Consider the following 18435-nt stretch of genomic DNA (forward strand, 5'->3'; position numbering starts at 1 on the left):
TCAAATTACGAGCCGAGTACCCTAACTACCTGACCATGCCGGGCTTAAGTATGTTATTAGAACTTGCTCAAATGTGAGTAAATAGCTAAAAACGCAACCTGTGTCTTCGGTAAAAGTAAAGTGTCACCATATGTTCGTAGAGATTTCGCCTGAAAATTACAACCTATTTATACAGGTTCACGCAATAATAATTATTCCTACATTCATTGTAACTGTAGCTTACCTTTAGGCTTAAAACATTTTGCTTGACTTTCAAAGCTTCCTGAATGTTGCTTTCTGTAGCTAGAAGATAAACGGCGCTGCAGTCGTTGAGTTGATACTGAAGTTCTTCTGCAATAATTAGATGTTAATCAATATAAAACTAATACCTAAAATATTTCTAATAGTTTGTTAGGTGAAAATTTTGTGAATAATTATATATATATATATTAATATTAATCAAGATGCGCTTTTCGTTAACAAAATATTTTTTTTATAAACAATAAATAGAATTCGTACGTGTAAAAATAAAGAAAAACTTACACAGGAGAATTAAATGGCAGATACTTAAATGCGCAACCAGAGGGCTGATAGTGTTGAACCAACACACACTGAAGATTTTATTTACCGAACAAACAATATTTTGGGTAACTACTGATTAAAAAAAAAACAACTAAAATTAGACTTAGTTTCACGATTTGGTATTTTAATTCTAGAAATAAATAAGTAAAGTCGTTTCTTTGAAGGCGCAGGTTTTTTATTTGATTTTATAAATTATGAAACACAGCTGCCAAACAGTGACGAGCGGCCTAAAAATTTTCATGTTTACGTTTTAAGCCTAGAATTTCTCAGCTTCATCCATCATGCATATAATAATGAACTGTTACAAGCTAAGATAAAAACTTAATTATTTATTTATTTCAATGTTTTCTCAAAAATACGTAAAAGTAACAACAAAATAAACGAAAAACACCACGATTCTAATCATGTCTATTAGGTGTGATTATATCAGAATAGTGCACAAAGCAACACTGTGGACGTTGCGTATCACCGTCCCCAAAAAACAACTCAACAAAGCTAACAAGACAATAGAGGACCACTATATAGAAAATGTATTTGTTTGCTTTTGTCTGTTTTTGCATTTCACGCAAAGCTACAAGAGGGCTATCTGCGCTAGCCGTCCTTAATTTAGCAGTGTAAGGCTAGAGGGAAGGCAACTAGTCATTACCACCCACCGCCAACTCTTGGGCTACTCTTTTACCAACGAATAGTGAGATTGACCGTCTAATTATAACGCCATCACAGCTGAAAGGGCGAGCATGTTTGGTGCGATGGAGATTCGAGCCCGCGACCCTTATATTACGAGTCGAACGCCTTAACCCACCTGGGCATTCCGGGCCAGTAAAATGTGACAGACCGACATGTGGCTGCTCAAGTTCAAATATATTATTCTGATAATGACTTTCTTCAGATAATGACTTTATTCAAATTATGACTTCCTTGACTATAAGTATAAAGAAGATTTATTTATTTTAACTACAAATCAATTGTGACTCAAGATGGCCATTCTAATCGGAGATCTTGTACCTGTGTGTTGTTTACGTCATATTTAATGTCATTTTTTTTCATTTAACATCTCGTGATTGTTTAACATATGTTCTGTAATTTTTCCCGTCATTATAAGATATTTTCACTATAATATTTGGCTTCACACCTAGATTCGTGTCATTAGACATTGGTATTGCTGCATATTTTGTTTTACTTTTAATGTAGAAAATACAATCTGAGTAATTTTGTTCCATAGTCTCCGTTACCCAGAGAGACTCAGCAACAACTCTACTAGCTTACAACGCTAAATTTCGGATGTCGATACCCGTTGTGAGCAGAACTCATTCTGTAGCTTCGTGCTTAACAATAACAACAACACTGGTATGTAGTACAATGTATAGTATGTTAGCCATTGTAAGTGATAGATACCTCAGGAAAGTATAGAAACGAAATGTTGAATAAAACATGCTTAACATTGTTCTAAGTCTTGTGTTCGTTTTTTGTTTTCCCATAATATGCAAAACGTCTAATCACTGCATCGTAGTACGACGGAACTGACAGATTAGAAAAGTACAGCTATTCAACAGCAACCACTGCTGTCTCTTGTTTAACCCAATAATGCGGATATACCCTTATCTTTATAAAACAACCCACAACTTCAACGTGAAGAACGCATAGTTCAGGCTTGTGATCTTTAAATGTTCTGATTCACATTCTCGTCACTTTGGAGGTAAAAGTATACACAAACACATTTCTCCAAAGCTTTCCTCTTCAATTGTTTTCCTGTTCTCGCTTTTTATGAGAAAAGATTTTCGCACCAATGTGGTAAATTTTATTCAAATTTATTTTTCATACTAACAAAGACAAGAAACATATTTCACATTAAATCTACCTAGTAACAGGAAGGAAAACTATATTTACCAAAAGAGATTAGGTGTAATAATGCTCAGGAAAGATTTTCGCAATGTCTCGTGAAAACATTTATAAAGTCTCGTGAATTCCTTAACGGAATTCGTGCAGACTTGATAAAAACGAATTCTTGGCTTAAAGTTTCCTGTTCCTTAAACTAATTTCAGGACAGCTGAAATTACACAATGCATTTTAAATAAATATGTTGAATTTTAATAAATATTTAATGTCATTTGAAATAAAGCAACTTTTCCATATACGATACCAATTTATTCTTGTTAGACATGCACCACTATTTCACTTGAATTTGATACGAAACTTGTAATTTAGATAGTTATACATTTCGAGTGTTAAGTTTTGTACTTTTAGAAGCAATAACTTATCATAGTTAGCTTATGTAATTGCTTATGATTCATGTGTTGTGTAGTTCAGTTGTTGTGAAATGACGTCACGTTACTCGAAATTTCTGAGTTTTTCTCATTACTTTAAGTAAGTATTCTTATAATGTGAGGTCTCATAGATTGTAGAAAGATCTAGGCCTCAATCGAGAAATGAATATATATATCAAGTTAGTGGAAATAAGTTAAGTTGGTGAAAGTGAAGTTAGACTTCGTGATTGTCAGCTTAGCTGTAACGTTGAGTTCTAGAGTTTCACAGCTTGTATTGTAATAACAGATATAGAAGAATAATACAGGTCTGCGAATTTGAACTTCATAAAAATGTTTCGGATTCAATAACGGATTTTTATTATTCAGCTATGTAGATTTCGAAAATAATTTTCATTTTTTTCTATCGCCTAATTTGTTTTTTACAAATACGGAAAATAAACTCTTACTTACATCAAATTATTACTTAATTTACCTCAATGAACAATTTTTATTATTATGTTTGTTATCTTTGAGTTCTAGAACGACCGATAAGACTCTCAGGTCACGATTGGTCTAGAGAAATCTATAGTCAGTGGTTGGAAACATTTTAAACATAACAAAATGTGACCCAATTTCAGTGAAAATGATTCACTTGTGTAAAAATTCATATGACGTTTCGTGAAAAAATCTGTACGTGTTGGGAAAGATTGGATGTCATTGTCGTATACAGCGTACAAATATTACTGTAGAAAGTGTAAACACATCAGTACAATAAAATTATTTCAGACATGCATAATTTGTCATGTCAAAGAGTGTTCTAAAACAATTGAATCTGTCTGTGTGGACTTTGATGAAAAAGATGTAATTATTTAAAGCTCTAGATATAACTGGGATAACCAAAAATTTGACGAATATTTGTACATTTGTTTGATTTATATTAAATATGTTATCTTAAACCAAATGAAATTTGTGCTGTCTGTTTATTGTTGAAATTCATTGCTTACAAGTAATAGACACCTACTGCAAATAATTCGGCACCTATAAAACAAACAACACCAAACTTATTTCGGCAAAACATTTAATGGAAGAACTGTGGAAAGGAATAGGATTGATAATGGTTTAGTTTAACATTGAGTTTATATCTGTTTATAAACAGATGGATAACCAAACATGATCTTTTATATGTGTTCATAGACAGATGGATAACTAAACATGATTCTTTATATGTGTTTATAGACAGATACATAACAAAACATGATCCTTTATATGTGTTTATAGACAGATGGATAACTAAACATGATCCTTTATATGTGTTTATAGACAGATACATAACTAAACATGATCCTTTATATGTGTTTATAGACAGATGGATAACTAAACATGATCCTTTATATGTGTTTATAGACAGATACATGACAAAACATGATCCTTTATATGTGTTTATAGACAGATGGATTACTAAACATGACCCTTTATATGTGTTTATAGACAGATACATAACAAAACATGACCCTTTATATGTGTTTATAGACAGATACATAACAAAACATGATCCTTTATATGTGCTTATAGACAGATACATAACAAAACATGATCCTTTATATGTGTTTATAGACAGATACATAACAAAACATGATCCTTTATATGTGTTTATAGACAGATGGATAACTAAACATGATCCTTTATATGTGTTTATAGACAGATACATGACAAAACATGATCCTTTATATGTGTTTATAGACAGATGGATTACTAAACATGACCCTTTATATGTGTTTATAGACAGATACATAACTAAACATGATCCTTTATATGTGTTTACAGACATATACATAACAAAACATGATCCTTTATATGTGTTTATAGACAGATACATAACAAAACATGATCCTTTATATGTGTTTATAGACAGATACATAACAAAACATGATCCTTTATATGTGTTTATAGACAGATACATAACAAAACATGATCCTTTATATGTGTTTATAGACAGATACATAAAAAAATATCCTTTATATGTGTTTACAGACAGATACATAACTAAACATGATCCTTTATATGTGTTTACAGACAGATACATAACAAAACATGATCCTTTATATGTGTTTATAGACAGATACATAACAAAACATGATCCTTTATATGTGTTTATAGACAGATACATAACAAAACATGATCCTTTATATGTGTTTACAGACAGATACATAACTAAACATGATCCTTTATATGTGTTTACAGACATATACATAACAAAACATGATCCTTTATATGTGTTTATAGACAGATACATAACAAAACATGATCCTTTATATGTGTGTACAGACAGATACATAACAAAACATGATCCTTTATATGTGTGTACAGACAGATACATAACTAAACATGATCCTTTATATGTGTTTACAGACATATACATAACTAAACATGACCCTTTATATGTGTTTATAGACAGATACATAACAAAACATGACTTTTTATATGTGTTTATAGGCAGATACATAACAAAACATGATCCTTTATATGTGCTTATAGACAGATACATAACAAAACATGATCCTTTATATGTGTTTATAGACAGATACATAACAAAACATGATCCTTTATATGTGTTTATAGACAGATACATAACAAAACATGATCCTTTATATGTGTTTATAGACAGATACATAACAAAACATGATCCTTTATATGTGTTTACAGACAGATACATAACTAAACATGATCCTTTATATGTGTTTACAGACATATACATAACAAAACATGATCCTTTATATGTGTTTATAGACAGATGGATAACTAAACATGATCCTTTATATGTGTTTATAGACAGATACATGACAAAACATGATCCTTTATATGTGTTTATAGACAGATGGATTACTAAACATGACCCTTTATATGTGTTTATAGACAGATACATAACAAAACATGACCCTTTATATGTGCTTATAGACAGATACATAACAAAACATGATCCTTTATATGTGTTTATAGACAGATACATAACAAAACATGATCCTTTATATGTGTTTACAGACAGATACATAACTAAACATGATCCTTTATATGTGTTTACAGACATATACATAACAAAACATGATCCTTTATATGTGTTTATAGACAGATACATAACAAAACATGATCCTTTATATGTGTTTACAGACAGATACATAACTAAACATGATCCTTTATATGTGTTTACAGACATATACATAACAAAACATGATCCTTTATATGTATTTATAGACAGGTGGATAACTAAACATGATCCTTTATATGTGTTTATAGACAGATACATGACAAAACATGATCCTTTATATGTGTTTACAGACAGATACATAACAAAACATGATCCTTTATATGTGTTTATAGACAGATACATAACAAAACATGATCCTTTATATGTGTTTACAGACAGATACATAACTAAACATGATCCTTTATATGTGTTTACAGACATATACATAACAAAACATGATCCTTGATATGTGTTTATAGACAGATACATAACAAAACATGATCCTTTATATGTGTTTACAGACAGATACATAACAAAACATGATCCTTTATATGTGTTTACAGACAGATACATAACTAAACATGATCCTTTATATGTGTTTACAGACATATACATAACAAAACATGATCCTTTATATGTGTTTATAGACAGATACATGACAAAACATGATCCTTTATATGTGTTTAGACATATACATAACAAAACATGATCCTTTATATGTGTTTATAGACAGATGGATTACTAAACATGACCCATTATATGTGTTTAGACACATATAGACAGATGGATAACTAAACATTATCCTTTTATACGTGTTTACAGATAAATGGGTAACTAAACATGATCCTTTATATGCACTTCTAGATAGATAGGTAACTAAACACGATCCTTTATATGCACTTCTAGATAGATGGGTAACTAAACATGATCCTTTATATGTACTTCGAGATAGATGGGTAACTAAACACGATCCTTTATATGCACTTCTAGATAGATGGATAAGTAAACGTGATCCTTTATATGCACTTCTAAATAGATGGGTAACTAAATATGATATTTTCCTTGCCTTTATAGATAGATGAATAACCAAATGTAATTGTTTTTATATACATATATATAAGTGGATAACCAGACGTGATCCTTTATACGTACTTATAGATCGACGGATAACGAAGCATGATCCTTCGTATATGCTAATAGAGAGATAGATAATCAAGCAGAGTCCTTTTAAGGTGCTTATATGTACATGAATAATCAAACATGATCCTTTGTATATGTACTTACAGATAGATTGATAACCAAACACGATCCTTTGTCCGTCTTTGTAGATAAATGGACAACTAAACGCGACTATTTATGTATGCTTATAGATGTCTAAGCAACTAAATGCAATCCTTTGTATATGTTTCTGATAGATAGATAACTAAACGTGGTTCGCTGTGTATCCTTCAAATAATTAGAAAATGATAAGAAACATGACAAATGGTTGTCAAGCTGGGTATAACTGTAAAATAATCAGTGAAAAAAGTAACAAACTGACCGTTTTCCGTTAGATGTCAGTGTGTGTGTGTTTTATAACAAAGCCACTTCGGGCTATCTGCTGTGCTCACCGAAGAGAATCGAACTACTTGTTCTAGTGTTATAAATCCGAAAACTTAAAGCCGTCCCACCCATTAAAGGTCACTGAAATGAACCGTACTGGTATCAAATTTTTTTCTCTCCACTTTTTTAACCTCAAATCTGTGTAGCCTTTCACATCAAAATAAGTTCAATTTATAAGTCGTCATCTTTGTGTTTAATTAATAAAACAATTTCTTTTTTCTTCGAATTACTTAAAAGTGTTACTAATTTAGGAGACTTACCAGCCACGTAGCTGGGGTTGGCAGTCGTGACAACACCACCAGCACTTGTTATTCCTAAAAATGCAACAACATAGTCGATAGAATTAGGAATGTACACACAAAAACATTCCCCCATCTGTAAACCTCGCCGTATGAGGGCGCTGGCTACTCGACGACTTAGGTCGGCAACTTGACGAAAGGTGTAAAATCGTCCATCTGATGCGTCCACCTTAATAAAACACGTTAGCATAAATACTTACGATGTAAGGTTTAGAAATGCGATGATCAAATAATAATGATATGAAATTTTCGAATGCACTTTTATAAAAAGAAGCTTTATAAAAATTAGTAATTGTTCATACAACCTAGAATACAGTTTTGTGAAAATACTATTGGATGAGAATGTATTAATACAAACTGAAGCTAAATTTTTTTGTTTTGTTTTTTCTCGAGCATTCAGCTTACCTATTAAGATTATTTCTATTACAAACAATGTTTTGCTTACCTCACAGAGACGATCTCCATGTTCCTCCAAACAATCGAATGCCAGTTGAGGGAAAGACTTTTCAGGTGTTTTTATAGGGGTAAGAGGCGAAGTAATAATTCTTTCGTTGACTTTGAGTTTACTTATTGTTGACGCTGAAGAACTGGAAGACGGATCGTTGGATTTCTCTCCAATCGCTGTACTGTCGTCTGTTATAAATCTCTGGAGCCCTGAGACTCCACAGCCTTTCGTAAAGACATTATTTTTTTCTGTTGGTGCTTGACTTTGTGGGCTCTTATTGGATTCTGTAAGCTGAGGAGCAGTGGCTTCTTGGAACTCGCATGGCAAAACTTCTTCTGCCCACATGCTGCCAGTGGTCAGTTTCTCAACGTAACTAAACTAATAGTGCTATAGTCCATACCACTTTGATATTCCAACAAACTGCAGTGAAAGTATGGAAATGTGTTTTTCTGTGGTGGCGAAGACGAATCGTGTCTATTCAGCACTAAAAACAACAACAAAAAGATTGTCTCTCTTTATATTTATACAAGTCCGCGCGCCAGCCGAACCAGTTTGTCCAGTTAGGTATCACCAGTATGTGAATCAACTTTTCATGCTTTTGTAGCAAAGCAAATTCTCCATCGAAACCGTTGTGCAAGATTTAGTAAAATACATCTTTGTTGAATGATCGTCCTATAAGGTGCCGGCTACACGGATGTAAAACTTCCTTGTTACCAAAAGTAATGGCTGATATTAACGTGAGTAATGCTAATCCAAAATATTAAAAACAAGTAGGTGACATAAATCAGTATCACAACTTTTACGTACCAAATAAAAATAAGAAAGGTGTAGCAGCTGAATAATTCCGGCCGAGAAGATAAAGGCCCCGACATGGCCAGGCGGTTAAGGCACTCGACTTGTAATCCGAGGGTTGCGGGCTCGAATGTCCGTCACACCAAACATGCTCGTCCTTTCAGCCATGGGGGCGTTATAATGTGACGGTCAATCACACTATTCATTAGTAAAAGAGTAGCCCAAGAGTTGGCGGTGGGTGATGATGATTAGCTGCCTTCCCGCTAGTCTTATATTGCTAAATCAGTGACGGCTAGCGCAGATAGTTCTCGTGTAGCTTTGCGCAAAATTCAAAAGTAAGCCAAACAAACAAACCGAGAATATAAATATGAGTGTGAAAATTAGCATTTCTTACAATTTGTCGGCATGTTTATTGTCTGATAAACAAAATAATTTTATTACATTTAAATAATTTATCTATCATATATTGAAAGAAAATAATCTAACTATTTTCTGAGGTTCTGTAATAAAGGCAGTTTTAATTAAGAGTCTATTTCTAGATTTTAAGAACAGTAAAATACCAGTAATAGTTTTATGTTGACCTTTCATTTGACATTTTCATATACTGATTATTTGAGGTCATTATTAATAAACATGGCTTTGTAATTAAATATTTCAAAATGCTTAAGGTGTTTGTATTTATTATTTTCGTGCAAAGCTAGACGAAAAAGTATTTTGGTATAGTCGTCCCCAAATTTGAGCAAATACTCTAGAAAACAAGGCAGCGCCTCCACCACCAACACTTGAGTTATGGGTACCTTTACTCTAGAAAACAAGGCAGCGCCTCCACCACCAACACTTGAGTTATGGGTTCCTTTGTCTTACGGTATTTGAGGAAAACTGAAGAGATTTGACAAACAAGAAGCTATGGAAAGGTGAACCTTCACCTCTTGTTGCAAGAAGGTTTATTTTTTAAAGAACTATTGGGTTTATTTTTGAAATTGTGAATTCATTCGTCTTGATTCCGTTATATTCTTCACATATATTTTTAATTTTAATTTTGACGTAACTACTAAGTGCTCATAACTGATGCTGATTGGTTGATAACTTGTTTCATTCAAATACGTTGCCATACGTGATACATATTGTGATTAAATAATGTGATTTGGAATGATATATTTTAAGATTATAAATAATCAATAAAATCAAATGTTTTATTGTTCGATTGACTACTTTATGATATTTTGTTTAAACGTAATAAAAACCAGTGTGTACTTTTATTTATACCACAATCTACGTTTAAAGTTTCAAAGTACACAAAATACAAATGACATAAATCAAAAACCATATAAATATTGTTTTGTTTGTTTGTTTTTTTTTTGTTTTTTTTTGAAATTTCGCACAAAGCTACTCGAGGGCTATCTGTGCTAGCCGTCCCTAATTTAGCAGTGTAAGACTAGAGGGAAGGCAGCTAGTCATCACCACCCACCGCCAACTCTTGGGCTACTCTTTTACCAACGAATAGTGGGATTGACCGTTACATTATAACGCCCCCACGGATGAAAGGGCGAGCATGTTTGGCGCGACGGGGATGCGAACCCGCGACCCTCAGATTACGAGTCACACGCTTGGCCATGCCAGGCCCGGAGTATTCTGTAAACATATCTTTGTATTAAAATAATGGACTACCAAGGACCAACAATTATGATATGGGATTCATGTTTTACCAACTAACTATATGTTATGCAATATCTTTCGAAACTTGTTTATGTAGATTCAGTGCTTAATATTAGTAGTCAATAAAAATACAAATGTTATCATAGCAAAATAACAAATAACATGCCTACATCGTTAATCAGAAAGATACGTTTAATATATACGTCGTAAGTTTTAAAACCGATTTAATTATTTAAATATTTCGTTTTTAGATTTCTTTTGGACGATTTTCTTTGCCTCTATATATAGTTTCGTGTGTGTTTGTTTGTTTGTTTTTGGAATTTCGCACAAAGCTACTCGAGGGCTATCTGTGCTAGCCGTCCCTAATTTAGCAGTGTAAGGCTAGAGGGAAAGCAGCTAGTCATCACCACCCACCGCCAACTCTTGGGCTACTCTTTTACCAACGAATAGTGGGATTGACCGTTACATTATAACGCCCCCACGGCTGGGAGGGCGAGCATGTTTGGCGCGACGGGGATGCGAACCCGCGACCCTCGGATTACGAAGCGCACGCCTTAACGCGCTAGGCCATGCCGGGCCAGTTTGTTTGTGAATTTTCCTCAAAGCTACACAAGGTCTATCTGAGATAGCCGTCCCTAATTTAACAGTATAAGACTACAGGGAAGGCAGCTAGTCTTTACCATCCACTGTCAACTCTTGGGCTACTCTTTAACCAACGAATAGTGGAATTAACCGTAATATTATAACGCTCCCACGGCTGAAATGGCGAGTATAAAAGTTGAAAAACTAATAATTTGAGACTAAGAGGTTGTTTACAGAGGTATTATATTAACTCTAATTACTTTAACAGTTTGATTGCAGTAAAGTACCAGGCTATCTGTGCTTCAACCACCACCGGTATCGAAACTCGGTTTCTAGCGTTGTAAGTCCGCAGACATACCTCTGTGCTATTGGAGGATGGGATTATTTTAACAGATTAAATGAATATTTTTCCAAAGTTTTTCTCCTTTTGAAATTGTAATGATAGGAAAAATATTTTGGAAAATCTTATTGTAACATTGTTCTTTGAAAATAATCCCACTTCTTGCAATATTCATGTAATTTTATTCTTTCAATGATAATAACAAAATAGTTCGAAATGCTCTTACAAGTTATCTATACCTGTGAAATGTAGACTGAATTAACTTTAGAAATGACACCCTAACAGAAATACCTTGTAATCTGTATTATACTCACAAAAAGAAAAACTTACTTATACAACTTCATTGTTGATCCATTAAGTAACTGAATATATCCGTTAACTGGCACAGATCCAAATACTTTATTGAAAATTGATTTATTCTACGTACAAGAAACAGCTCTGTCTTTCTTTTTGGTGATGCTTCACTGAACCTTCTATTATAAAAACCTTACGTTAAAATATTTTGAATGTTCTAAATCAGCATTATTAAAGTTTCAAAGACGATCACGGCTATCAACCCTAAGGTTCAGTCTTAGTGAAGATAACAAAGGTTTGTTAGAATAGACTTGTGCCTCGTAAGATCGAAATTGTGTAAAGAAGTCTCCTCCCAATTCATAGATCATCATAAGTCAGAACACAGCAGCCACAGCTTTGGTCAAGACACTGTTTTTTCATTACAGTGGCATGAATGTTCCACTGGTAAACGATTTCTACCAGTCAGAGATGTCTCTCTGTGGGTGAAGCAATAGTGCAAGATGTGACCTGTATGGTAAGTTACATTTCAAGACAGGAAGATCCACATGAACACTGATTACAACTATCAACACTTAGAGTCTTGCAGGGATATAATATGAGCCACCTCAGGTAGCCCATAACTGTAAACCTAGAACACGAATCGACTACCTGTTGGAGTGTTAAAGTTCCTGTGAGTGGCTTCCATCCAAAACCAAGAACATCACTGACATCTCCTCCTGACATTCATCAAGATTATAAGAAAAAGAGAGAAAGGCTTTGGCCTGACACACGGAACCTGCGAGTAAAGTCAAGCAGGTCATGCCCTCCAATGTTCAAGAGAACACCATGACATTATTTGATTAGTTCCTGAAACGTTTCAAGCAGGAATCTGTTTAGAGTGGATGGACTTGGGAACAGTTTTACTGAATGGTTATAATATAATTTTATGTGGCGCTCCTCATAAACGTAATTCAAAGTACTTCAACTTGGTCGAGCTCAAATATAAATAAGGGAGTGAAATTGTCAGTAGTACATAAAATTCCCAAATAGCTTAGATATCATAAAACGTACATATAAATGTGACGTACTCACTGTTTTATTACGTTGTAGTTTGAGAAATTTTAGTCATGCAATTGGAAATAGTTTTCATAAGAAAACAGTTTTCTAATTATATTAAATGTTTTTTCATTACAAAATACAGTTTTTAAGCACCGAAATGCTGGCTGTAAGTGTAATAGGAATGCGCCAAAGATACAGCTCATGTGGTTAAACTGTAATTCACACCGTAATCGTTATACATTTTGAAAATTGAAGAAAGTCCTTAAGAAAAGGAAGTGAATGTGTTGGTAAGGAATATCAGCCAAAGGTGAGATTAATATTATCTAACCCGTGTCAATATGACTATGTAAGATCCAGGCAGTCACGACCCATTCCCTCCTGCTGGAACTGGGCTCTGTCTATGAAATAATCAAATGATAGGCTGGGGATCAGGCTAGGCTGGAGAGTTTGGTATGCATGTTTCTGTTGCATCAGATAGAAACACAACCATAGATATTTGTTCAATCTGTACCCAGGGAAAGTAATGTATTGGAAAATCTTCAAGTTTCTGGAGCATCTGTTATAAGGACTAGAATAAGCATGAGTAAGCGTTAAGTCTGTAAACATGTAATTTGACCAATACCGATTTCACGGTCATAAACACACATTTCAGCTTCTATTAATCAACATGCTCATTTGAATCTTAGTGTTGAAATCTGGACCTTCAGCATTTAAGATCTAGTTTTATCCATGTTCAATTTCCCTTTCTCTAACTAGTCAGTTATCTTCCTGTCTTGCTCGACGATTGAGATGGACCCTCTAACTAACTTCTTCTTGTTATTAAGCCACTGAGTTCCTACATGACGCATTGGACTTCTTCCTAAATGAGGCGACCAATAAATCCACTAAAGTTGGAATGTTCAGGCTTGGCTTGATCTATACAGTATCCAAGCCCATAAATTAGCTCTGCAATCTACTGAGGTTGTTTTACCACTTTTAACGATAAAGGGGCTACACACTGAAGGAAGAATTATCCCTACAACCAAGTATTCAGGAATGGCAATATCAGCTACGACTCTAGATGAGACTAGCCTTCATTATTACCACTTTTAATACTGCTGAAAAAGGAGACAAAGCACGAGGAACACCAAGATCCGGTGACCTGTCTCATTAGAAAATGTGCTACTATCACCAAAGAATGGCATGAAATGTACATGCACTTTCATTGAGACCACTACATCCTGAAGCCAATATAAAAAAACGCTTCTGGAGAAAGCAGAAGTATGGCAGGTTCCAAAACAACACCAAACTGGAAGACTGTGATAAAAGCCTTCCAGATGAGAGAGCAGTTCATAGGAATTCCAGCTGTCAATGAGGAAGTTCCCTTACCAAGGACTATAGTACTGACGAATTGCTACCCAAGTAGAATATACACAGTTATCATAAGCAAAAAGTCTTTCAGAAAAGGTGCCTGAGTCCATTCCACAGAACCACAAGGGTGGACCTCACAGACAAACCACTGAAAGTAATAACACACTGTTTAATAGTTGAGTAGATTCCAGTAGAGCAAAGACATTATCTTGAAATAAATGCTGAAGGAATAGAAGTTTGGGCCTTGTGTAACAGGAACAAAGACTGGCTGAGATGAAGGGTGACCTCTCCAACACAGTATGAGAAGGAAGTGACCACCTGTGAATCAGGCTTTCTGACACCATGATGATCTGAAGATGTCAACAGCAAGACAACAGCAGTCGTGTAGAATCTGCTAGTGGGACTTAGGAGAGAGGGAATTATGCCTTAGACGTTCTCCTGGTGTAAATGTATATTTTATAATGCAGATTTGACAGCTTTATGTGAAACTTCTGAAACAAACACATATCAATTTCCTACTAAAAGAAATGTTACATTTTAAAATATAAACACACTACGGAAAGTAAAATAAGTAGAAAGAATAAAATAAAGTAACTCATTTTCTCTCATGAATATTTCATTATAACTTGACATGTCTGAATAGTTTGCATAGGCTGAATAAGTAAGATAATTACAATAAAAATACATTATAACAAGAAATATAGTATGGCTACGGTATCCATGACAGGCAGAGCACAAATAATCTTTTGTGTAGTTTTGTGCTTAATTACAAACAAACAAAACAAGAAATACAGACAAGGAATTGAAAAGTCACCTGTATCTCAGAATGGCTGGTATGCATATTAACACTTTTGCTCATAAAGCAAACTTCTTTCGTATGATTATTGAACATTTTTGCTAAAGGTATTTGTAAAGGCTTATCAAGTAATAATCATTTTTAATTATACAATTATGGGGTCACTATATAGAAAATAAAACTAAATATGGGAATTAGAAATGGACTTTAAAACTTTTTTGTAGAAATGATAAGTATTTTAATAATAATAATATACATATATAAACACACATGTCAGTAGAATAGCGGCATGTCTGCGAATTTACAACGGTAGAAATCGAGCTTCAATGCCCGAAGTTGGCAGAGCACAGAAATCTCACTACGAACAAATACACGCAGAGAAGTATTCAAAATAATTTTCAAATATTAATAGTTATATTTATGAGCATAAGAGGACGCTAGAAAACAGCGAGGATTTGATGAGATACATTAGTACGTCAGGCTTAGGTTTGTGTAACGAATCTGTGAACAAATAAACATTTGATGCGAGAAGGGTAATATATGTATGTATATAAATTATTCGAAATTTATCTAAATTCGTTAATTATTTAAACTTTTAAAATCGAGAAAGAATATGTCAAGAAACATTAAACGTTTGAAAACTGCAAAGAAAATTGTAGAGAAAGTAGTTCATGGACCAATGCTTAAAACTTACATCCCAGCTGGTATGGCTGTGGCAGGACCGCCTCTGGGGCCTCAGCTTGGTCAGGTAAATTAAAATATTACGTTGGGTATCAAAATAATGATGAATTAAATACAAAACATTAAACGCATTGTAATTTTCAAAAAACACGCACTTAATCATTTACAGTGTGTAGTATGTGATCACTTAGTAATATGAGATTCCTGAGGTATGTAAACGAAGTTTTTAAAGTAATTGGAAGTCAGCTTTTATTATTAAATTTTTATGCAGTTTAAAACTAATTAGCTTTAAATACTCGGTGATTTATTTCCATTCTGGTTATTAATAGTTTTAGCATCGTAATTTTAAAATAGAACTAACTGTTTGTTTATAAATTGTAACATGAACATTTTACCTTTCATTGTTTTAGAGAGGAATCAATATAGTCCAGTTTTGCAAAGACTTCAATGAGAGAACAAAAGATATTAAAGAAGGGATACCTCTACCATGCAGGATAACTGTGAACGTATGTTTTACCGATGTGAAAAACTTGTTTATCTAATACACGATACGTTAAAAAAAATATTTATTTTAGCCTAATTGTTTTTCCTTATTATGATCCCACTCATATATATGTAATACTCCTGCATTGGAAGCTATTTATATATTCTATCACCATATTCCAAAATTAAAATATTACAAATTGTGCATCACGATGTTCTATAAAATGTTTAATTTCCAAGTTGTAATTTCTTTCTTTCTAATGCCACATTTAGTAAATAAGAAATTAAAAAAAAACAAACTATTGACTCATAGTTTGTTCCAGCACTAGTAGAATATGATTTAGTAAACTTATAATTTCTCGTAATATAGTTTTCTGACTTTTCAAAATTAATTATAAATTATTTAATTGCTGGTGGTAATATATGTATAAACTTTATACTACTGACCAAAAATACATTATATGAAATTTACTCTTTTCTATTATTTCATGTCCAATGAAATATTTTTATCTAATTTGTGTTGAAGCTCGAGTGTCATTGTTTTTAAAGCTATTGCTCCAAACAACAGTAAAATTCAATATTTTAATGTTCTGATAGAATAAATTAAATACTGAACTTATCAGCTTCAGTGAAACAAGTTAGGTAAAAAACTTAAAAAGATATGGATCAGAAATATTATTAGTAAAATAAATTTATGCTCTTAGCACACTCAGAAAATTTTCTTTTTTTTTGCTGGTGAGATAAGACAGCAAAAATGTTGAAGCTATTTGGAAACAAGCTGTTCTTTTATTTTAAAGAAATTTTTAGGTGGTTTGTTATCATAGCTTCCTATGGACTGCTTCAGTCTTCTCTCTGGTTTGGAGATGATGTTCATGCTCAGGACTCAGCACAGAGCCTCCAAAATCACCTCCAAGCCAGATGGAAGACTGGAGTGGTCAATAAAAAATTATTTAAATGTTTTTAATTTATAAAAAAACCTGTATTAATGAATTAATTCTTATTAATTAGCCTGACCGTAGTTATGTATTGGTCATTCATAATCCGCCAGTTAGTTACTTTGTGAAACAGGCAGCAGGCTGTGAGAGAGGATCAGTGAAACCACGTAAGTATTGTCAGCACTTATGATTGCTATTTAATACACGAAAAGTTTAACTTCAGTAATGTAGAACAAGTCTAAACTTGATTCCTCATGTGTTAATCACCCACTTGTTAATAGATCATTTGTTTCTTTTACATTATCAAGCTTTATTTCACTTAGTCACTGTGTATTGACTGATGTCTGTTTTACCAGTTTTGTCATGTTTACATTTTCCAACAGCTTCAGACATTGCTGGGAAAATTACAGTCAAGCATGTCTATGAAATAGCAAAAATAAAGAGCCAGGATCCTACATATGACTGTGTCCCTCTTCAAAAGGTTTGTCAAGACATCATTGACTCTGCCAAAACATGTGGCATTGAAGTGGTACATCACTTGAATGAGGAAGATTATGGAAAGTTTCTTGAAGAACGGAAGGAAATAATCAAGCAGCATTTGGCAGAGTTAGAGGAAAAACGACAAGCTAAAATGTTGAGGACAGCATAGTAGAGGGCAGTTTAAAATTTATACTAGAAATATCAAATAACTGCAAAATAGTGTGTACAGATCCATTGTTAATTATTTTTTGTAGTGATATCAAGCTGAAATAAATTATTGTAGCTATCAGTGCATTTTCTTTTTCTTAATAAAGGTGGCCAGAACAGAAAATTATTCTTGAAACCATGTGTGTAAAAAATATACAAGTTATCAGAAGAAAATGTTTACATAGCAGTATTTTGCTAGGAATTGTAGTTGGACTGTTAGAAATTACAAGTAAATATTTTTTAACTTTGTTTTAATTCAAACTAAGGTTACTGTTTTTAATAAAACACTGAAATTACAGTAACATAGCCACCCATCTGCAAGTCTCTCTTAGGTATTCAGAAAAGTGTAGATCACAATACAGACTATAAAAACAAATCTGAAGATGGTAATTTGTTTGTCATTACAATGAGTACAAATATAACTAAAGTAGCCTGTGATGGTCACAATTTTTGTTTTTTTAAATACCTTGTTACTGTTTTTCTAAGATAAGTCAAATATTCAAAATGCCTATATTAGTGTTAACATGTTAAACAATACAGCTACTGGAGTTATAACTTTTTAACAGAGTAGCAAACACACTTTTAGCATCCAAATAATTAGTGAAATTTACGTAAGTTCAACTGAGCAT

The 18435-nt window shown here is 33.1% G+C and overlaps 2 protein-coding genes across 8 annotated transcripts in view; one reads left to right on the forward strand and one right to left on the reverse strand.

The window, feature by feature from the left end:
- LOC143226826 (uncharacterized) overlaps positions 1-8722 on the reverse strand; it is a 35131-nt gene extending 26409 nt beyond the window's left edge. For 2 of the 7 annotated variants that reach the window (XR_013014761.1, XM_076458290.1), the window contains exons 1-3: positions 8173-8693; positions 7689-7896; positions 224-330 (exon numbers count right to left, since the gene is read on the reverse strand). Coding sequence is in view for 6 of the 7 variants with exons in the window: in XM_076458290.1 (XP_076314405.1) it covers positions 224-330; positions 7689-7896; positions 8173-8517 (660 nt within the window). In the remaining variant the exon portion in view is untranslated. Of the gene's footprint in view, positions 1-223; positions 331-7688; positions 7897-8172 lie in introns of all 7 variants that reach the window. The other 5 variants (XM_076458294.1, XM_076458293.1, XM_076458289.1 and 2 more) reach the window with 5 other exon arrangements.
- Positions 8723-15454: 6732 nt separating this feature from the next.
- On the forward strand, positions 15455-17888 carry mRpL11 (mitochondrial ribosomal protein L11). The gene is made up of 4 exons (XM_076458300.1): positions 15455-15768; positions 16112-16207; positions 17193-17286; positions 17503-17888. The coding sequence occupies exons 1-4, from the start codon at positions 15634-15636 to the stop codon at positions 17766-17768; spliced, it is 591 nt and encodes a 196-aa protein (XP_076314415.1). The 5' UTR covers positions 15455-15633; the 3' UTR covers positions 17769-17888.
- The last annotated feature ends 547 nt before the right edge of the window (positions 17889-18435 follow it).

Source organism: Tachypleus tridentatus, chromosome 9, assembly GCF_004210375.1.
Source record: "Tachypleus tridentatus isolate NWPU-2018 chromosome 9, ASM421037v1, whole genome shotgun sequence".
In the NCBI taxonomy this organism is placed as follows: Eukaryota; Metazoa; Arthropoda; class Merostomata; order Xiphosura; family Limulidae; genus Tachypleus; species Tachypleus tridentatus.